Source organism: Schistocerca serialis, chromosome 3, assembly GCF_023864345.2.
Source record: "Schistocerca serialis cubense isolate TAMUIC-IGC-003099 chromosome 3, iqSchSeri2.2, whole genome shotgun sequence".
NCBI lineage: Eukaryota > Metazoa > Arthropoda > Insecta > Orthoptera > Acrididae > Schistocerca > Schistocerca serialis.
Window position 1 is genome coordinate 418,262,421 of NC_064640.1, and position 23,973 is coordinate 418,286,393.

General features: G+C 38.4%; 1 protein-coding gene across 1 annotated transcript in view; it reads right to left on the reverse strand.

The window, feature by feature from the left end:
- LOC126470294 (protein MON2 homolog) overlaps positions 1–23,973 on the reverse strand; it is a 219,911-nt gene that overhangs the window by 64,932 nt on the left and 131,006 nt on the right. The window contains exons 19-23 of the mRNA XM_050098049.1: positions 14,400–14,531; positions 12,707–12,844; positions 12,354–12,616; positions 8,638–8,800; positions 8,410–8,556 (exon numbers count right to left, since the gene is read on the reverse strand). Coding sequence (XP_049954006.1) covers positions 8,410–8,556; positions 8,638–8,800; positions 12,354–12,616; positions 12,707–12,844; positions 14,400–14,531 — 843 coding nt within the window. The remainder of the gene's footprint in view (positions 1–8,409; positions 8,557–8,637; positions 8,801–12,353; positions 12,617–12,706; positions 12,845–14,399; positions 14,532–23,973) is intronic.

Sequence of the window (23,973 nt, forward strand, 5' to 3'; positions counted from 1 at the left end):
GCAGCTGTTGTTGAGAAGGTGCAAAATCTGATAATGGCAATGGGAGACATTCTTTCCTTGCAGCTTCTGGTTATTTCCAAAATTTAGAACATTCTTGAAGGTTCTAACTTTGAAAGTAGAGACGAGATAATGCAGGAGGTAAGAATGAAGCTATAGACTGTTCCCAAAGAAATCTTCCAGAGAAGTTTCCTGGTGAGGAAGGATCAGTGGCCTAAATATATAGTGGAACAAGTGGATTGTCGTCTAAATCCCACCAAGTATACAATATATTTTTCACACTCAAAGACTGGGTATGATTCAGACAGACCATGTGTGCTCTCCAATAAAATTATTCAAATTGACACACTGTTTCCTGTTATGAATGCAAAACTCCATCTGCACATGAATGCCAGTAAAGGTACAACATTTTTGTTTTCCAAGTAGAATATTATTGTACAGGTAATTAAAAGTTTTGACAGTATCGTAGACAATACAACCAGGATAAGTTTCCATGTTTTGTAGTTACTGAACAACACCTGTGCTGTACCACATATGGGTTTCTACATAAATCAACCTTCATAGAAGTCAAACTGAGAAGCAGTTAATATGTTCCACTAGGAAAAAGAAGCTCAGTATTATGCAAACAGACCAATTCTCTAATACTTTTTGAAACAATTAGAAGTAGTTTAAGGAGGCCGTAATTTGAGTTGTTTTGCTTATCTACATTTTTATAGACTGATATTACTACTACAAATGCTTTAAGTCAATGACCAATTCCAAAGTCATCTCAAATATAAACCCGTCCACTCCATAAAAAATTTTGATATTTTATTAGAAAGATTTGATTTCAAATGACAATAATAGCAAAAAATTTCCCAACTTTTAGTGATCTATGGATTTTTGTAATCTCTGTACTAGTCAAATGTTTGGAAATGTTGTTTGTTCACAGCATGTATGGGGTCCACATCATCATAGTCTATATTCTATTTACGACACAACCAACAGAATGCACTTGCAGACATGATGACAGCTCACTACACACTCTCTCAGTTTCCTAAAGGCATATTTTTAGATCTATCAGAGACCTGTGACTTTGTTGAAAACATGGAGATAGTCTTAGAGATTTAAGTATCACTTTGGAAAAATAAAGTTAAAATTTTTTTTTTCCCATAGGTTGTGTCTGCAGTCTTTAAACACAATGAAATTCCCATGCCACAATACTGTAGCACACCACAACAGGAGCGAAAACAAATGGTGCAGTTCATCTCCACTTTGTCAATGGGCTGTGTCGTATTCTTTTCGTTTCTCTGGCAGTGTGCTACAGTACCGGGTAGTAAGGATTTCAATTTATACTAGGACTATAGATGTGTACCTGCAAAACAAAAAATTAATTACATTATTTCTGGGTGATAACTGCATATTTTACAACTATCTTTTATAGGAAAGTATAGTGGCAAATGAATGGTTCTGATCATATTTGGAAAACATGGTAAACGGGGAAAAGAAAGCATAGGCAATAGAGTAATTTTTTGTATTAACTATTTCTGATATACAATATACAGTATCATAAGCATTTCCTTGAGGTAGTTTCTTGGGACCACTATAGTTCGATACACATCAGTGACTTTCCAGACAATGTTAAACACAGCCAAAACTATTCTTTACTGATGACAACACCACTGTACACATAAAAAGAAAAAGAACAGCAGACTGCCTACTAGCAAAAGTAAATGAATCCTTCAAGGATGTTCACTGCTGGCCGATATGTAGTAAACTACAGCAATAATGAAAATGAAGAAAACAAGAAGCATAAATTTCGAATCAAACAGAAAAAAAATTATTCTGTCAAATTAAGCACAATTCTAGGACCATAGATTTTGGAACAAATAAAATTTTGAGGGATGAATCTTGGCTGTCAACGGAAGTGAAATGAGTGAATAAAGATATTAGCATGGAGAAGGTCATCAGCCTGTTATTCCCTTATAGTCCTGTCATCTGAGAGTAACAGCAAGTGCCTCACAGTTAAAACACTATTCCCATGTACACTTCATACTTAGCAATGATGGTTCACTTTGCAAAGACAGTCGGCTAACATTTCTGAATTAAGTACTTTGACATGTGTGAACACTTAAAAGGACATACGACCAGAAATTTAAACAAACCCTTTTCCTTTTATAGATAAAACCCATACAATAGAACACCATCTGTGAAAGAGGAAAGAAGTCCAAGCCCAGTGCAAAGCTTTTATCTGTCATAAAAGGTCAACAAAATGTCCTTGACGAACATAAAATATTTTATTTGAAAACACAGGTTACTTTGAGTAAGGGTCAGCTGAATACTGTATCATGGAAACACTGGATATTGTTGAGCAGAAAGATATCGGAAGTTCCATGCGGCTTTTCGCGGATGATGCTGGAGTATACAGAGAAGTTGCAGCATTAGAAAATTGTAGCGAAATGCAGGAAGATCTGCAGCGGATAGGCACTTGGTGCAGGGAGTGGCAACTGACCCTTAACATAGACAAATGTAATGTACTGCGAATAGATAGAAAGAAGGATCCTTTATTGTATGATTATATGATAGTGGAACAAACACTGGTAGCAGTTACTTCCGTAAAATATCTGGGAGTATGCGTGCGGAACGATTTGAAGTGGAGTGCTCGCTCTAGTTTGCATCAAGGTATTTCTTCTGAAAGCTAGCAAAATTTTTGTTTTTTTTTGTATGCCTGTTGATGACTCAATGCTTCTGCTATTCTGTGGGTGGTCTCCTATCCTCCAAAATTATTTACAATCTGTCAGAATTTTCCTTACTATATTTACTTGAGAACATCAAGTAGCTAGATAATACCTTATACTACAAAAAAATAAGACACATAATGAAAAGGGATTATGAGCTAAAAAGGTGCTATTTCAACAGATACGTTAAACACAGCAAAAATGATAAAACTGAAAGACCGAGCAAGTAGCTTAAGAAGGGCACCGAAAAGTACATTCATGTAAGTTACTGAAGCTCACAGATAATGATGAGAAATTTGGTGAGTAGAAGCTAACAGATCACAGTATAAATGAAGAAATCCACAGCACATTGTAGGGCAGGGAAATCAGACCAAACAAGAAGACCACAATAATTGTGATTAGGGGGATGAACAGAGGAATCTGGTACTATGTACAGCATAACATACAGAATGAACAGACAAAAGTGTCTCTAGAGATGTAAAATGTAAGTAAGGTGCTGGATACAAAAAACTAATAAGGAACATATTGCAAGGACAGGAACATGGAAAACAAAGTATGCAGCTAATCAAGCACAAACCTTAGACAACTAGGAATGCACCATAGTTAAAGGAAATGATGTTTCTTACACAATGATAAAGGAAAGTTAATGACGTACTGTCTAGACAGTGAAGAATCTAGCAAAGGAGCAAATAACACAGAATAATGGGAAAGAGATTCTCCAGAAATAACAGCATAAGTAAAGAAACGTTATTTACATCTATGTTGAAGAACATTTATCAGATACATGTCTTCTTTTGTGTATCCAGTATGAGATAAAAGCTCATTACTATTTAGAAAAATGATGGTTTTCAATGTATAATATGAAATTTTAAAATTTCCAAATTTTTTTTGTTTCAAGAAAGCTGCATAAAACAGGAAGTAATCTGAGCTCAAAGAATCATATGGCACAATATTTGTCAGTAATTGTGCCAAGTTGTGGCAAATGAAAACTTGGGCTAGACCAAGATTGGAATTCAGAGCTTCTGTTTGTAACAAGCAGTTGTCGTAATCAACATCAACATCTACATCTACATCTACATGGATACGCTGCAAATCACATTTAAGTTCCTGGCAGAGGGTTCATCGAACTAGGGTATTCAAGCAAGCCTTTAACACCAGCCCATATATTCAATGCCTTTTACATTATTCTCATAATTTTCTGAACACACAACCAGAAGTTCTCTTTCAGGAATAGCACCACTAGAGGAATGGATATGACCCTACCATAAAGATATACATCAACCAAATTAAGTTAACTGAAATGAAATGGGTGTAATGTGGTGCGATGGAATTAATGAAAATGAAATGACATAAATAATATTCACGCTATCCCGTTCAAAAAATCGCTACCCGCAGATGTTATGACAAATGAAAACTACATTAAATTACATTAGTCGTATTCCATGGAATTTGCAGAAAGTGATCTCTGGAGTACAAAGAAGTCAAAGATATACATTCAGTTTAGGAGTAATGCAGCAAAATGGTTTAACATTACTAAACACTATTGTACAGTATTTTAGTGCTACTTCTAATTACAATAACTTTTCTTACGTCTTGACCACACTTTGATTATTTCCAAAAATACCTTGCACATCTCGACATTCCATCATTTTCAAAGGCAGTGTTGTGTCAGTCATACAACATTGTTCATTAGATACACTGTATCACGTTAACAGTCTCAGTCACAGGACAAGTGCAAATGTTCATCGACAACTTGATGTGATAAATGTACCTAATGAACAATTTTATATGAATGACATAACACTGCTTTTGAAAATGACAGAATGTCAAAATGTATAAGGTGATTTTGGAAATAAAAATGTAGTCAAGACATAAGAGAAGTTATTAAAGTGCATCCAAATGGCTGCTTTGTTTCATGCAAATAGCAGCTTCTAATTGTAACATAAGCAAGAACATTATGTTGTATGAAAGTAATATCCCCCTACAATGTTTAATTCGATTAAAAGGTTACCTTTGCAAACTGTGAGTTCATGTATCCACGTCCTTAATTGTTTCAGTCAGTGTACCAGCAATAAAAATTGCAAGACAATTTAAGTATTGGGAGAAAATAATTCCTACTTCCGAGCCGCATTCGACAGTGACTTGGGGTCAAGGATACGCAAGGGAAATAAGATAGATTACGACACAAAGTTTCTGAAGCAGGTAAAACATCCTCACCCCACTTAAACTTTAAAATATCCTAGTACATCTTTACGCCACTTCTGATTCTGACCCCTTGTCACATGTGTCATACCTATGTGAAAGACACAGGTACAAGACTTGTTTCATGCACACACCCAAGACATCTTACGAAGGTCATTCAATGAGTAATGCCCCACATTTTTTTCTCAGAGCATATTTATTGCTAAGAGCCAGAATTTGGTGACTATATACACCAACACATCTTGTCCATGTCCTATTTTTATATGTAGTCTCCATCACATTCTATGGCCTTACACCAACATTATGGGAGAGCATGTATTCCCTGCTGGTAAAAGCTCTTGTCCTGTAGGTGTAGCCATGTTTTCACTGCTTGACTGACACTCTTGTCGTCTTCAAGGTATGTTCCCTATACAGAATCTTTAAGCGGCCCAAAGAGATGGAAGTCTGAGGGTGCCAGATCTGGACTGTACGGGTGGATGAGGCAATGATGACCAACCCCACAACTTTTGTGTAGGCATGCATTATCGTGTTGGAGCGAGATTTCTGCTGGATGCTTGTCCAATAGAACACGTTGGAAACACTTCTTGAGTTTATTCAGTCTTCACATATGCCTCTGAACTGATGGTTAACCCTCTTGGTATCACACCCACGAGAATGACGCCATCACAATCCCAGAAGACTGTTGCCATGACTTTTCCAGCAGAGGAGGTTGTCTTGAATTTCTTCTTTTGTTGTGGATGAGGATGATGCCACTCCATGGACTGCCTTTTTGTTTCTAGCGCAAAGTGGTGCACCCAGGGTTTGTGCACCGTCATGATCCATGATAGAAAGGCCTCTCCGTTGGTCTCAAAATGCCCCAACAATTCAGATGAAGTGGCCTTTCTTTGAATCTTGTGGTCTGCTGTGAGCATTTGTGGAACCCATCGAGAGTACTTCTTTGAATATCCAAGAGTCTCGATCATTGCAGATGCACTTCCAATGCTGACCGACAACTGTATAGCCAACTGTCCAGTTGTGACGCGCTGGTTGGCACGAATAACTGCATTCGCATGATTCAGCATGTCTGGAGCAGTGGCTATGACAGGATATCCCAAGCGTAGCTGATCACGGAGCTCTGTTTCTGCATTTCTTGAGCCTGTAACCTGCTTTACCCATTGCCCAACTGCACTCCTATCACCTGCAGCACTGCCATACACTGCACACAAACATTTATGGATGTTCACCACGGTTTCTTTTTCTGCACATAAGAATTCAATAACAGCACGCTGCTTGTAACGTGAATCGTACATAGATGCCATTTTGACGCTGTACTACGGCTGTGCATCTGCCAGAACGGTTCAAAACTTCACCAGTGCACAGAACAATGTGAAGCACCAACTAACATGTTTGTATATTAATGGCTTTTTTTTTTTTTTTATGTGGGGCATTGCTTATTGAATGACCCTCTTATTTTCACCCTGTCACTGGTGAAATCAATCCTATTAAAAAATGCCGCTGCCTATGAAAGCAACATAGTTTACCAGCTCCACTGCAATTATTTCATGGATGTTTTATGTGATAATAACTACTATATTTTCGTTAGTTTCTGTGAATGGCCACTGCCAAACTGGAACCAAGAGCAAGTTTGACCACCCAGTAGCAGAATATGTACTGCTAAGCACAGCGCGCTTGACCTAAAAAGCTGCTTCACAACTAGTGCCATCTGAAGCTTATCCCACAATACCTGTTTCTCTGAAATGTGTAGGTAATAAGTGCCCCTCCAACACATCATTTGCTTATGCAATGCCCTCAGTCTTAGACAGTTGCTGTTCTAAACCCACCTTTGCTAACCCCATCCCCGCAACCATCACCTTCAACACACAGTTTCTAGTACCATCTGCTTAGTTGAGTTTATAGATCTATGAACACTTAACCACATTATTCTCCCACTGGCTCCCCTCTCCCTCATACAAGTCAGACCACAACATTGGGGTAATCTAGCTGAAGGTGTAGGTGTGTTTTGCATGTCCTGGGAATTGACGTTCGCAGGCAGAGCTACTTAGTTCCATTTCTTGTTTATGTGCTAATTCAATGTTTGAATTGTCCACCATATGGCAAATGTGTGTTTTTGCTTATTCATTAGCATGATTCCTCAGAGAACTGTTTACTCTGTTTACCCAACTGCAAGATATGGTTTTTTCTGAATCTATGATTCGAAAAAATACAGCACTGTCTTATATTTGTTGATAAAGCTCTGGATGCTAAAGTCAGTGTTTTTATGTTGTGTAACAGCTTACATAGGGGTTGTGTCTTACATTCACAGATGAAGTTTTAGTAGTTGAGGTCACACACAGATTTAGTTTGATGGTGTCAGGAAGGTTGGTGGGGGGTACAGTAGCACCAGCATAGCCGAAAGTGGACAAAGTAATGGCAAGTGGGTAGCAACCATGGGAATACATCTCACATACCCTGCTTTTTACAAACATCTACCATATTTAAACTGTAGTTCATGTGAATCTAAATTTAGTCTAAACCAACTTTACAAATGGACAAATGTCCAGTGATAATACACATTTCTATAAGAGATACAGCAATTCTAACATAAATATTTTCACACAGGACACCTCAAACATGGCATAATGCATGAAATGTGAGGTTCAATAATGATGCTGAAGCAGCTACTGCTTGATAACAGTGTTGATTTATGCTGACAATAAAAAACTAATATGAAGTTAATAATTATTCATAATGCAGGGACCACAAACAACTTGCAGTAGGAAGAAAATGAGATATCACAGAAACAAGTGTTGGCAAGTGGCATCAGATGAAGAATTATAGTTCACCAGTTCTATGTGCTGAACTTTCAGGGGACCAAATTAGGGAAAGTTTCATGAATTGGAGTGGCAACGTTATATATGTGAGAGAAACACAATTAAGATTTCCCAATTACCTGAGAAATTATCCAAATGAAGCTGCTGGAGATATGAGGAATTTTCCAATTCCATGTGTGGCAGAATTCAAAGCAAGTACAAACTGGTACATAATGATGACAAAGAGGGTGGGGCTTACTTTAAGAAGCAGAACGATATTAGCTCAATGACTTCCCACATGTTTTAATGAAAAATGAATTGCCTTTCAGTATCACATACCCTATCAAAGAAAACACCATGACTATTTACAACAGATAGTGTTAACTGTTTAGGCAGATTTTAAGATACTTCACATTAATAACAGAGTTTGTAAATTTGACTAGTCAGAATACTTTAAAAATAAAAATTCCTTGAGAATCAACTTAACAAAGAGGGGGGGGGGGGGGGGTCATCCTATGCTCAGGGTCATCTTGCTGTCAGGTAAACAGGGTAAGTAGACAGCTGAAAAGCAATTTCATTTTGTCTAAAAGTCTGCAGCTACCAGCAAAAAATTTAAGTATATGAAGCAGCATAAGATTTTTATAACATACATCAGTTACACAGTTGTGAACACCATTATTTTTTTATCCAATGTGAATACTAACCATTGCAGCCCCTTTTACTTGCGTTCCATTCTTTGTGTCTGCCTTCCCAAAAACGGGAGGTTGGCAAGCATATTTGCTAAAAGCTAGAAGCTGGTCAAATATTGGTGCAATCATTTTCTTCATATTTTTTTGGCCAGTCAATGCTTCCTGGAAAAGCACAGCATGATTCGGTAATAAGTTCTTATACTGGAAATAGCATTTCACATGCTGTGTGTATTTTGTACAAACCTTTTTCAGCAGCTCAATACAGTGAAGAACACCTTCTTGAAGTTGTGTGAGCCCAGCATCACTAACAATAGGGAGAACAAATGGAGATATGTCACCCAAAACAGGAATAGCCACTGCATTCTGCAGAATCTCACAAAGTTTCAGAAGATCTGTTGTTGAAAACCTAGATATGAAAGAAAAAGAACATCAAAAGTTGAAAGCATAAAACAATAACTATATTTCAATTAATATGAAACATTAAGCCCACAGTTATATGAGCTTCAGTTTTCACATTACCTTCTAACTTTTTCACTCAATTGTTTAAATGTTGGCATTACGTTCTGACTCGAACTCCGACATACTGACTATTTATTAGTGGCTTGTAACTGGCATTTGTAACACACTACTGCCAAAATGAAGAACCAAACAATCTATAGGGTGATCAAAAGTTCAACTCCTAAACAGACAGACATGATTGAGACAGAAACAAATACAAATATATATATATATATATATATATATATATATATATATATATATATATATATATATATATATATATATATATATATATATATATATATATATATATATAATTTTTTTTTTTTTTTTTTTTTTCCTAAGCAACCAGGTTTCGGAAATGCATACTGCGAGAATACAGAGTATCCAGGGGGTTACTGGGTGTGATGAAGAACAGAACAATGCAATGTTTAACATGGTTCACCCTTTATAATCCCGATCAGCATTACAAAAAAATATTCAAAATGAGCACCATTAACTTCAGCACAGTCAGTATTGATGTTACACGGTATTCCATGTTCGATGGAAAATGTGTGATGTGTTCTGTATGTGTGGTGCTGCTGCAAGAACTTTCAGATCTAATTCCTCCTCCAAGTCTGCAGGAATAGAATACACTTTGGTTTTCATGTAGCTACAGAAAAAGAAGAAAGAGCTCTTGCAGGCCAATCTACAAGTCCTACCTGGCTGATCCACTGACTTCTGAAATTATAAGTTAATGTAGCATGTGCTGGTTCTCCGAAGTGTGCTGTGGCACCATCGTGCTGGAACCATGTCTGTACACTGGCCATCTGATTTGAAGAGGCAATAAGTAGGGCCCAAACAACCAGTCACCCACGATACCGATCCACATTTTTACTGAAAACTGTCACTGATGACCCCACAACTGTTGTATGTGGGTTTTCATCCACCCATACATGCAAGTTGTTATAACTGTACATGCCTTCCCAAGTACATTGAACCTCATCATAAACAAATCAGCTTCAGGAAACTTAGGGCCTTTATTAGCCTGTGGCAGACACCAGCATACAAACTCAAGCCAACGTGGATAATCATCCAGTCCCAGTGCCTGTATTGAAGAAGGATGAGAGGGATGAAGCAGCTATTCACACAACACATTCAGCAATAAACTACAGTGAATTACAAACTTGGCAACGATGGCTCATGTACTTGCCTCAGGCCTGTTATCAAAGTGTAACAGCATGTCTTCCTTAAAGGTAAGCATACGCATCACCCATGGTCTGCTTGCATTGAGCCTGTGTGCTGTCAATATTCTGTTGATCACGGGTTGCAGTAAGCACATCATAATGCAGACATCTCTGTACAAAGTGGTGTTCATAGTACATTCACTGAGCTCTTTCAACCACTACTTTCCACTGCACCATAAACAAAGTGGACGTTTCACAGTTCTCTTAATGTGTGTGGCTCCATGTCTCCATATTACATACTGTGACCATAAAGCACGGTGCTACAGGTTGTACAATGGCACAATGATGGTGTCAAAACATCACAACATTATCTTCTTCAAAATAACTTTTGTGTACAATACCTGTCAGTACGGAAATTGAATTTTTTAACACCCTATAGAATCTACACACCCCATCTAGCTATTATAGAGAAACCTACTCAAACAACAAAGTGCTTGTCAGTCCATTTCTCCTACAGAAGAGAGTTTGTTCAGGCCATGCTCCAATTCATTACCATTAAGGTGTCACAATCTGGCAAAAAAGTAGATGATGTTTTCATTTCTACAACAAATTATATACTTGCTGGGCTGCTTTCTCATTTATGCATCTGACATGCATTGTGTACGTGTCAAAGGGGGTTGTAAGTAAGGATATGACATTTGTAAATGAAGTACAATGAGTAAGATATTTGAAGTGCATCTTCTGCATGGAGGAATATTTTACTATGCTGAAAAAAGTCTACAGGTCTTTAAGAAAAGGGCACCTCCCATACAATGGGTACAGCCAAAATTATGAAAAAATCTCAGAATGACACATGGAAAACTGTACAGGTTTAGATTTCAGTTATTAAAGTAGCTATCTCTGAATGTACAGGAGTTCTGGGGGAGTTTATGTATCCACTATAAGCACTTCATGAATGTGAGTAAAAAATGTACTTAATCCGCATACATGATATACAAAACTCATCAAAAAACCAGTTTTTTTCCACCCGTACATTCTACTGGTTTCATACTGGTTAAATTTTTATAAGTTTAATGCCAGAACAAATTTTCAACAAAATAATGTGTAGGGGAAAACTACTTGTGCAGATAAATACACAGCATGTTACACTGTCCTGAGGTTGTATGTGTATTCTGTGAGGTATGAAGTAGGAGTCATCTGAAGGCTAGCAACATCTCATTTTTGTGCCTGTCAATGACTCACTGCCTCAACTATATGGGGAGCTGTTAGCTTTATCCCATCCATTATTTATACTCTGCCATGGACTTTCGATTACCACATTTGTAATATAAAATTACACAGTTATGAGAGTTTAAAAATTCAGACAGAGAAAAGTTTTATTGACATGTTTCTGAAGTAGTAGGGGTGGTAGGACTAAAGATAACATGCAATGTGGAACTTCTGGTTTGTTGCCACCTTGGAAAACTGCATACCAAATCAGGATGAATCCATAATCACTGTTACAATGTGGCAACAGTACAGATTACTCATGTTTGGCTAGTGAACAACATGTTAGGAGATTCTGTACAACACTACAATTTTTCACAACACTCCCAGACTTCCATGGCACAATGATATTTTCACTGTGAATAGTCCACTCAATAGAACCTGATTTAACTGCAATTCACCATGAAAGAAAAGAAAAACAGAGGGAAAAATAAGTTTTTCAAGGCAGTTCTACCATCAGAAAACCTTCCCCTTTTTTATTTAAGTGTTACTTGGCAGCTTCACAAATAATACAAAAATATTGAGATCTACTAAATACATTCATATGTAGTGAAAATTATTTCAGATAATTTCCCCTTAGAAACTGACTCAATTGCAACAACAAATGATGTTTTCTACAACCAGTTTAGGGAATGGGACAAACACAAAATTATATATATTGGTGGAAAGACAAGCTCTACAGTATTGTCTGTTACAACATTAAGGTACTTTAGAAATTGTTTAAACAGAGTCTTCCCAGACAAAATATTAAAGAAAATCTTTACAGTGCCAAATGCAAATTACTTTTAAGTTCTTTTGTACACAACCCTCTCCATTTTTCAAGTATTATAACTTTGCATTGTTACATAACTTACTGCTAAAAACGAAAATAGGCTGTACACTAATGTGATATATTTTAATCAAATATGAGCATAACTGACCCAACAAATGCATATGAAATCAAATCTTTGTCATGGCAGATGAGACATGAGTACATTCAAAAACAAAATAAGCACATGAAATTGTCTTTCAAAAGTATTGACTTGCCTCTCTCTAGTGTGTTGGAAAACAGCAGGAAATATCTGTATCAGTGCTGTTAGAAATGGCTGTGAAGGAACATAGAACTCTTTCACATCAAAACATAATTTCGTACTCTCAGCACCTATATTACACCACACTTTCCATGCAACATCCCATATATCTGGCTCTTCGTTGGTTACAGTTGCTTGATTTACTGTCACTAATTTTCCTTCACTGTCTTGGTTCCAATACAATATATCCTGGAAGGCTTTCAGGGCAGCTAAGGAAACCTATAATCACAGAGAAGAAAAGCATTAATTCACTCATAAACAAGTATTTTAAACATTATGTTCCATTCCAAGTAGGACACAGGGACTGACCTCATCATTTTTACTCAATGCAGAGTTTTCAATAAATTCAAGGAGAAGTGACCAGGCACGAGGAAAATCACCAGGAACAGCACGTAAAATCTGCCTCTTTGTGTTGAAAACCCTTGCTACTCCTGATAATGTAAGCACCTTTAAAACAAAAGCAGAAATTAGAATAATTTTACAATTACAATTATGTAACAAGAACTCAGTTGCAGTTCTTTTACCAAATTTATGATGAATTTCCATGTCTTGTTTTATTGTGATGCTTTGAACTTCAAATATTTTATGTAGAGGAGCACAATGGCATTTTATGGCCCAAATACTGCAACGTTTCAGTACTCAAGATAAGCCTGAACTAAAATTATAATATCTGAAACTCATGGTCATTTCTTCCTTGTCTTTAGCCCAGTCTCTACTATTTAAGAAAATTAATCTCACTTCCAGTTCCTGGAAAAGTAGAACTTTTTTCCCTTACAAACTCTAACAACTGCTTTTCTTTCTTTTACAAGTGTACTTGATTTAAGTTACATATTTTATATTCATTCTATCAACACAATGCCATTTTTCCCATCTGTCAGTAACGAAATACAATATTGTCTGAAATCCCTACTAATCTAAATCCTTTGAGACTCTTCTACTTGCACTTCATTGCTGTCATTCTGCAAACAGTGTGCACTTTATGATTATTCAGTTTCTCCTGGCATATATCTTGCTAGAACAGCCCACGGGTGTACTGCTGGTGCAAAGTGTCCAACGGGCACAATATTTCCACCATCAGACATGTCACCATCATCAGGTGGGAGTTCGTCAGCGCAACTGATGATGGCAACATGTCTGATCGCCGAAATATTGTGCCCGTTGGACACTATGGACACCCGTGGACTGTTGGAGCAGTGTGCACTTTGCTTGATGAAATTCATGTTCTTGTTTATGTATTTCTTTTGTGTCTATCCATATTATACAACAATAAACCAACAAAAAGTGAGAATAAGGTTTTCCTCTCGTACTCACGAACAGCTGTAAAACAATATTTTACAGAAGAACGGGTAGTGTTGTATTTGAAATACAAAAATGAAACATGTCTCCACAAATCTGACAGTGAACAAAAATGGGTGATAAATAACTCAGAAAATGGTGTAGTAGGTCCCACACATTCACACATTTTGAGTGGAGAGCACTGAGTAACTGACATATTTATGCACACCTCAATTGTAAGTTTCTTTTGTTGGTAAGTCACTCTAACTTTCAAAAATTAGACAAAGGCTCTCTAGCACCCCTTCCCAGCTTAGTGTCTCTGGAAGAAAGGATATCGCAGAAAATAAATTAGCCACAGCCTAATGGTTGTTGCTAGAAGAATCTTTCACCTTCTAGTGCAGTGAAGCTTCCTGAGATGTTAAACGTATCCATATGGCTACGCAAATAAACTTCTATTTTTTTGTTCACTTCTTATGTCTGTTGTTGAAAGATAAATTATTCAATGACTGAGATTCAATGTGATGACAATACAAAACAAAAATCTTTTTTATCAGAAATTCTCCTACTAATGTCAAATTGAATGGCAAGCAAGAAACTATCAAGATGTTATTAAGCAATGGAATTTACATAATGAGTAAGTTAATGTGCTAGCTGTAGACATTTTAATACTAAACCTCATCTGAGTAAAGTAATTACTTTCACCTAGAGAGATGAAAGGATACCGCACCTGTGTTTCTGCCCACTGTTTCTGGGCAGTGTTTCTAGAATGATGGATTAAAATATTTCCTCCTGTATCCACTTTCTCACTGCTTGCTGAACTTGAAAGTCGCCTGACATTGTCCAGCAGTGGGAACAAAACCTGCAAGAAATACAATATTTAATAATTCACTAGTACTAACATCTTAAGTAAATCACATTTATACAAAAAAAAAAAAAAAAGATACTAACTAAACAATTAAGTCAGAAGCAGAGAGAAAAATCATCAAACATGCTATGGCAGCATTGATATTTGGAAAAATGTACAAAATGAATTACAAATTTTCCAACCAATTAGATGAATAAATTAATTTATTAAACATAATGGAGTAATAATATAGTACAGATGCAATACGTGAGTCTAGCTTCCTCATTGTCAAGTTACTTTTACAGTTTATTGCCAGTACATAATGATAGACTTGACATTTAAAGATTTGTTTTAGAACTATTTCTTAAATAGACTTTTTACATTTCTCATTAGGAATGAACGTTGTAACAGGTACACAAATAAAATGACTGAGTACAATTAGTGAAGTTTAGCTATTGAAGCTATTCATTAATAAATGGTCCAGCCACACAACGTGACCACAGCCTATGTTTGACATCAACATGCAATAACCACTCACAGACAGCAGGTGGCAACACTAGCACTGGACAATATATAAAGTGTATCCGGGAGATGTGGAAGATAGTGTGGTCACTGTTCTATGTCGTCCAAAAGGACACAGTCATTCACTTTCGGGCCAAGGGTGGAAGCATTTCCGAAATGGCCAAGTTTGTAAAGGTATATATGAGATGACGGTTGTTTCGGACATGTCCCAAAGGAACAGCCACCATTGTTGATCCTGCAGCCTTATATGACAATTAGTCAAAGGGATAGTGACATTAGCTGCTAGTGGGCAGTGAAATTAAACAATGAGGAAAAATTGAAAATTTGTGCCAGACTGAGAGAAATGGAAAAATCCGGGTTCAAGTCCTGGTATGGCACTTATTTTTAACACCCCCTAGCAGCTAATGTCATTATTCCTACCGTGCATGGCAAAATAGCACTATCCAAAACCGGTGCCAAGGCAACAGTGGTGTACCACACGCCATAGATAATGGGTGAATGATGGCTGCGGAGATATGTACGGGCAAATAGATGTGCAACCGTTGAGCAACTGACCATCCAGAGGAACCAAGACACTACCAACAGTGTCTCCTCAACAACCATTCAGTGAACATTGCTGCGTTTGGGTCTCTGTGGCAGGTACCTGGTTCATGCACCCATGCCGACTGCTGTTTATCAGTGACGAAGGCTGGAATTTGCACACAAATACCACAACTGGATGTCCACCAATGGCAACAGGTGGCACTTTCGGATGAATCACATTTTACCCTCCATCAGACAGACGGCTGTTGGCATGTACTGTGTGAAACATCTGCATGTACTGTGTGAAACATCTGAAAGCAAGCCCCCTGCTACCAGAAGAGAGTGTTATGGACTGGGGAATGTTTTTGTGGCATTCCCTGGGTGATCTTGTCATTCTGGAAGGCACAATGAATCAACACACATATCCATCTATCCTTGGGGACCATGTCTACACCTATGTGCAGTTTGTTTTTCATCAGCACAATGGCATCTACCAGCAGGATAATGCAACATGTCACACAGCTCGCAGTGTACATGCAAAAGTTTACCATAATTCCCTGCCCACCAAACTCCAAGAATTAAAACCCAGTCGAGAATACGTGGAATCACATTGATTGGGTTGTAGGCACCATGGATCTTCAACCGAGAAACCAAACCCAGTTGACCATGGCATTGGCGCTGGGATGGCTCCACATTGCTGTTGTACCTTCCATAACCTCACTGATACTATTCCTACATATCTTGCACTGCAAAAGGTGGCTATTCAGGCTTCTGACAAGTGGTTACAATAATGTGACTGAACATTGTATATTAGGTTGCAAAATACTGAAAAAAAAACATTACTTAAGGAGAAAGAGTTGAAAGAGAAACACTAATTTACTGGTAAAACACCAATTTACTAAAAAGTGCCCAAATTATGAAGAGAGACCATTTTTGTGCTAAAGACTAATGTTTATCTTCCCTTGCACTCCTAAATGGTTCAAATTTCCTTTCATTGAAGCAGTCCAACAACTAATTTTGCTCAAACTTCTTGTGAAATTTTATAAATAAATGAAGACAATAAGCAGGAACCTAACTGAAAAATGAGTACTAGTATATGCAGATTCATCACATTTACTAGCTCTACCATTTCATTTTCACTAAAATATCTCAACAGAAATAAAAATTAATAACACTCGACAATTGTTTCCAAAAATGCAAATGGATGAAGATTTCATAATTAGATGCAGAAGCTTGTATTTTTCTTTATGCAACATGTTCCAGGTATGCAATCTTTCTGGATTTTATGATATTCAGCAGTTCTCTCTTGCAGTTTCCTCTTAACAGAACTTGTTTACAATTCTTCTTAGAGATGTTGAATTCAGCTGGAGAAGAGGTGTGTCAAAGTATGAAAATAAGAAGACAAAACTAATGGTTTCCAGAATGAGTGGTAGAGCAGTTGCCTGTGAAAGATCAAGGTGGTGGGTACGAGTGCTGGTCCGGCACAGTATTTTAATCTACCAATAAGTTTCAAAATTAATTGAATTTATCGAAGGAAATCTGGAAGCTACTCCAAAACAAAAAATTATGAACACAGTCCACCAGGTAACAAGCTATAAATTGTGGTGGCACACACACAAGCCAGGACCCAATGCCAAAATCCAAACATTTGCTGATACCTGCAAGGTTGGCCCTTACGCCATGCCAGCAACTCCACAACCATGACCCCGATACTGAGGCAATGACAAGCATTTTGAGACATTTCAATGGCTTGGTGGGCCATGTATGTGACCTCAACTGCAACAAGACCTGCCTTCACTTGCATAAAATCTGGCTGTCCAGCCAGGCTGGGCATGTCAACACAGCCGGGCTTTGAACTGACTTCTACTGTGTAGTGATTTCTGTTGTGAGGCTATCAACGTTCTTCTTGCTGTAGGCCACCATCAGATGGGATGAGGGTTGAACCTATGCCCTTTTGATAGTCAGGATGGTGATAGTTCTCCCATACAATCATTGCAGGTTTGATGGGCTGGCAAGGGCTAAGAGAATTCATCTGAGGTGAAAGTGGCTGCAGCAAGACAGACGGCATGCACGAAAACTTTATTATTCCAACAAGCTGCAGTACTTACAGATGTGTGCCCTCATCCAGTCACATGGCCCAGTGTTAACTGACAGCACCCATGTTCCACAGGCGTCAATCTCATGGCCCATGGTAGTGAGAAACAGTGTCACGAGAACATCAGTAGCTACTGCCCCAGTAGTGCCCACACCTCACACAACTGACATACCTCATTAGTGCTGTGTCAGATGCAGCAACCTTATGTTCTTGTTAAGCTGCTGGCAGGGCGATTGTGTCCCACCCAGCCAGCATGCTGCAACCAGATTGGGCGTGGTTCAAACCAATGCCCTCCTAATGGTCACGGCAGTGCTAGCTCTCCCACCTGAGCATTGTGAGTTTCATTGATTGGCAAGAGCTAGGAGGGAACCGATTCAACTCTCACCCCATCTGGTGGCAGCTTGCAGCAGGAAGAAAGTTGGCGAACTCACCGCAGAAGTCAACACACAGCAGACGTCCGTTCAAAGCCCGGCTGTGTTGACATGCCCAGCTTGGTTGGCCAGCCAGTTTTCTTAAGAAAAAGGCAGGTCTTGTTGTGATTGAGGTCACATTCACAGTCAAGCTGTAAAGATGTCTCAAAATGCAGATTAATGTCTCATTGCCTGAGTCATCTTTGCAGAGCTGCTAGCATGGTATAAGTGTTGAACTTGCAGGTGTCAGCAAGTGTTTGGATATCAGTATGGTGCCCTGGCTAGTGCCCATGCCACCTGTCACTCAAACTGGTGCAATTGTGCCAGGACTGATACATTTAGAAATTATAAATTTCTTTGTTAGAGAACCTGTGGTTCACTAATTAGATGCTAATGGTGATACAATACAATGGAACTAATGTAGGAAAGATATAAAACAGTTAAAGGATGACTTTGAGGGATACACAAAGGTTTTGAGATGGTACTGCAAATCCCATCCCTTTATATAACATTCCTTCACATCTGCCCAATTTGCTTCCCTACAACTTAATGTGTATGTAACGTCTCAGTCCATGAAAACTTGTTGACTAAAACTATTCCTAGGGATGGTTGTTTTCAGCTTTGATGTGAGAGAGAAATCACAAATGGCCAGATTTCAACCAAGGATATCAAAGTGTATCAGCACTGCACTCCTTAAGAAATCCTGGTTTTGCTATAATGTTAGTATAGATTTCAGAGAGAGAATTTACATTAAGTCTGATTTGGAGAATAGCACAACTGAGGATCATATTAACAAATTTGAGAAATGTCGTAAATGATATTTTATTAGCATAACTAGTTTCTGAGACTACTGCTCCATCAGGTGCTACAGAGGTGGGACAGATGGACCAGTAAATTGGAATACTGTGATTAAACGGTCCACCCATCCCAAACCCATTACTTCACATACAGTATGATGTGTAGCACCTGATGATGGAGCAACATTCCCTGAAACTAGCCATGCTAATGAAACATCATTTACAAATGAAGTACAATATTTGGATTAAATAGCATGCCCACCTCACACCTATGACTTGACATATCACATGACGATGGAGATACTGTCTCTGAAACTATTTGTGCTAATAAAACATCATTTACAAATGAAGTACAATATTGGGATTAAATGGCATGCCCACCTCACACCTATGACTTGACATATCACATGATGATGGAGATACTGTCTCTCAAACTATTTGTGCTAATAAAACATCATTTACAACTGAAGCGGACTTCTCAATCTTATCAGAAAGAGAGTTAAACCATTATACGTCTCCAAGTGGATCACTTTGTGCAGAAGTGAGAATCACAGAAATGCAAGAGCAGTTTTGTAAAACAAATCTACAAAAACACTTAAAATTGAAATCACATTTATTATGAACACTAATAGTAGAACTGAACTCCTTGGCAGACAGTGTTGCAATTTATACAAACTTTGTATATTCCAGAATATACAAGCGTTACAAATATATTTCAAGAACCTTCCAGAAATGATAAATTCATTGGACCAAGTACAGTACCCTGGTTCTTGATCTTCTCAATGGTTGTCTGTATGGCAGCACTGGTAGATCCCCGCATTCTAGCCACGCTGTCAAATCTCTTCATCACAATGAGCACTGAAGCTTCAGGTTCATCAAGTTGGTGTTAGTTTCCTTGAACAAGAAGCTTCCATCATTGATCTGCATCTCGGGATTGTAGTAGGACTTCATATGGAGGACAAAAATGATGTCTCTTTGCTTTTGAGTTCCTGATGAAGGGTCATAATTCTTGACTTTGTATGTGATATCCAATGAGCAACAAAGGAGATGATACATCCCAGAGTAGTGGTTTAGTAACTTTCCTTTGTCTTTTTCATGAGAGTCCATGGTCCATACACAAGAAAGCTGTCTTGGTTATGAGGTGTTTCACCTAGTCATCCTGAGGGTTGAAACGGAAACAGAATATTCATTGTCACGGCCATTTCAAATTTGTGAGTTTGGAGTAGGAAAAATGGATCTAATACTGTATTGTCTTGCTTTGCTGTGTTGTATGCAAATACCACGACAGGCAGTATTGTTTCCCGATCAGTCTCTAAGACATCAAGGTATACCAAGAGTACATCTGTGAATTTCTTATTAAAGCATTATGCGAGGCCATTCATCTATGTGTGATAGGCAGTTGTCATCCTGTGGGTAATATCACGACATGAAATTACCACTGACAGTCTCAAATGGAAAACTTTTCCTTTATCAGATGAGTCTAGGGATGCTTCTTGTTTCAAAATGACGAACTCTGCAGTTTCCGAAGCTTCAGCAGTTGGCACAAGTTTCATGACAGCATAGCAGGTGAAGTAGTCAGTGCACACTATTATCCACTGATTCCTGTTTGTTGACTTTTGGAACCTCCCAAAGAGGTCAGTTCAAGTACAGTGAAATGGTGCTGCTACAGGCATAATTGGCCAGCTGCTCATGAGGTAATTGTGGCACTTGCTTCCGACAAAGTTATTCCTTACAGTGGCTCACACAGGGTCTAATGGACCACTAGAGACCTGGTCAGTGATACCTGTGTCTGATTCTGTCTAGAGTCTTCATGAATCCTAGGTGATCAGATGTTGGAGCATTGTGGAAATACTTCAAAACAGCTGGCTGTAGATGTGCTGGGATGATGAACAATTATCTCCACCTCCTTGGATCATAGTTCCTATTACACAATGTTCTGTTTATTAATTGGAATTCTCCTTTGATTGGTTCCTCCTCTTTCAAGACTTCTATAGTTTTCAGTAGTACTGGATTTTCCATTTGTCTAGCAGCAATGTCATTTAATGCAGAGATGACGGACAAGGGAATCGTCAGACTTCTCATGCCGAAACATGTATTGCTTTTTTTTAGCACTGTTATTTAACTGTGCAAAAGGTCCGGATGCAAAATTGTAGCTGCTGACATGAACGGGAAGTCACCTAAAAAAAAAAAAAAAAAAAAAAATAAATAAAATAAAAAAATAAAAAATAAAAAACACGAACATGGCTGTGTTTTCTGCTTGGCGCTTGCAGTGATGGCTGGCCACCCCTGGAAATGGCGAGTCGCGAGCATTGTGCGCATGGTTGGGAAGTGCAGCCGTCTTATCGCGGCGTTCACTAAAGAGGAATATCGCTGCACGGTTTTGGTGGAAAGGGGAAACGAATATTTGTTTCTATGGCATGCACGTCCTTTTAATTTCTGGTACGTATTTCGAAACATACCGTCCCGAAACTGGTTAGAGATGTGAAAGACGTTCTGTACATGTTCATCTATACTCCGCAAGCCACTTTACGGTGAACATTCAATCTACCCTCACAGGTGATGGTGAACCCTGTAAATGTTTTGCTGCTTGCCATGGAGGTATACCACAGATGCCAAATGAAGCAATCAACAGAAAACACGCATGAATACTATGTGTTGTGCGACATGGTTGTTAAACTTCTAGACGAGCATGTAAATGGCGCAAATATGTGGCTAGAAACAGCTGAGACACTCATATTGCAGACTGTGAATCTACAGACGGCGAAGACACCTTACAAAAGTTGCACTCATGAAGACTCTTAGAGTGATAGTGTCACATACCATCATCAATTATCTCTGAAAGTAACACCAGCAACTACAATTATCTTACCAGACAAAGAAAAAGTGGTGACGTATTGGTTGAACGAAAGTGGTAAGAAACGCCTACGTGTCAGTACTGTTCAAAATAAGTATCGCTTTGTGCGTTCTGAACGTGAATTGTATAGATGGAAAAAGGAAGTCGCTGGATGATGTAAGAGTCGACTGGAAATTGCGACGGAGATAAATGCGCGACTTTTTGAGCTATTTACCGATGCCAGACAACAGTCATTTAGTGTCAGCGATACAACTTTGCGTGATTGGGCGTTAGAGATTGTCATCGCGATAGGCGCTAAAGAATTTACAGCTTCTCAAAGTTGGATTAGTCGCTTCAAAAGATCACATAAAATTGTGGCAAGAAAAATAACAAAATTTGTATCGAGAAACAGGTCAGAAAATGAAGTGACACAAATCAAAATGATAGAAGCTTTTCTTACGAATGCAAAAAATAAGATCGCTGGTTTTAGTGAATCGTACGTGTACAATGCAAATCAGTCAGGTTTTCAAAAAGAAATGCGTGCGAAAAGAACACTGTCATTCAAAGGGGAAAAACATATTGAGGTGATTGCGCAGTCCACGACTGCACTCACCCATTCATACACTATAATGCCCATAATTAGTCTGGATGGTTCATTGCTGCCTAAACTATATGTGTGTCTTCAAGAACCAACTGGACGTTTTGGATCATGTGTCAAAAGAACAATGTTCTACGCAAACAATCTTGTGGTAGACGCATCGAAGTCTGGAGGAATGGGAAATGAAAACGTTACACTTTTCATGCGTCATGCTTTTTTTCCGTTCTGCGGGAACAAATCTCTTCTCCTTCTAGAATCGTGGTCAGGTCATAAAAGGTCTGATTCATTAAAAGCTGTGTTTTGAGCCCACCCTGACAAAGAAGTAGAGATACTTCAGATTCCATCCGGCACGACGAACGTAATCCAACCTTTAGACAGAGAATTTTTCCGTCAGTGGAAGGCATTTTACAGAAAACTAACAGAGAAAATTATTGTGTGCAGATCACTGCAATTTCCTGTCTATCACCGTGACAATATTCTCAAGCTGCAATCAGTAGTACATTATCAATCCCCCACCACGGTTTCAGAATTTGATTAAATATGCGTGGCACTCCTCGAAATATACTGATACTAGGCCTGATTCATTCCTAACACCAGCCCAATTTTGTCTACGGACATCTAACAACGTCTGTGATTCGCAGGGCTGTCATGTGTCGTGTTTGCTTGTATGTTCTTGGTGCACAAAAAACCTATGTTTTGAACATTGTATCAATATTTCGCGTTTTTGCGGTAATTACAAGAAATAAAATTTGGACGTGTTCTAAACCGTATATTTATTTGTGTCTATTTCGTAGCTATTTGGAAAGAATGTTGTAGATAACATATCAGCCATATTTGTCAATGAATGTTTAATTATCATACGATTGCTTTCACTGGGGGAATCAGCTCTCTCACTGCTGTGGCAAGAGAGCGGCGCGTAGCTAACGCCACCTTGTCCCTAGATGGCGTTGGTATAATGTAGTGAGAGGGGTCAGGGATATACAAGGGCAGTTATAAGCACGGAAACCATGCGACAATAATGTCTTACTTCATAAAATTGTTTACAGACCTCCAGGTCATGTCAGCAGCTAAAATTCTGCATACAGACTTCTTGCAATGTTAACTCACAGTGGTAAAAAAAGCAACACAGGTTTCGACATGACAAGTCTGACCATTCCCTTGTGAGATTTCATTCATGCTTCTGTATTCTGCCAAAGGATTCCTTGAAAGGCAGTCAGCATCCTCACATTTGCATCTGCTTTTCTACAACACTGTGATGTTATACTCCTGAAGCCTCAGTGCCTGTCTTGTCAGTCGACCCAATAGATCCTTAAGGCTAGTCAGTCAGCATAGAGAATCGTGGTCCATCACAACAGGTAATACTTTGTCAAATAGATATGGCAGGAAATGCAGGACATTCCTTTGGGTTGTAGACTAGTTCATCTCAGATTGCAGATGTGTAAGTTATCACCTTCTCAGCCCCTTCCTGAATTTTCATTGAACTGGACCTATCCCATAACCAACAGCATCGGTGCGAAGTTCTGTCTCAGTATTATAGTCATAGTCTTCTATGACTGGAGAAGATGTTAGTGCCTCCGTAAGGACAAGGAAAGAACTTTCTTGCAACATGTTCCAGAGTAATTTGGCATCTTTCTTCAGTAGTTCTTGCAAGGGACATGCCTTGGCAAGAAGTCCTTTATT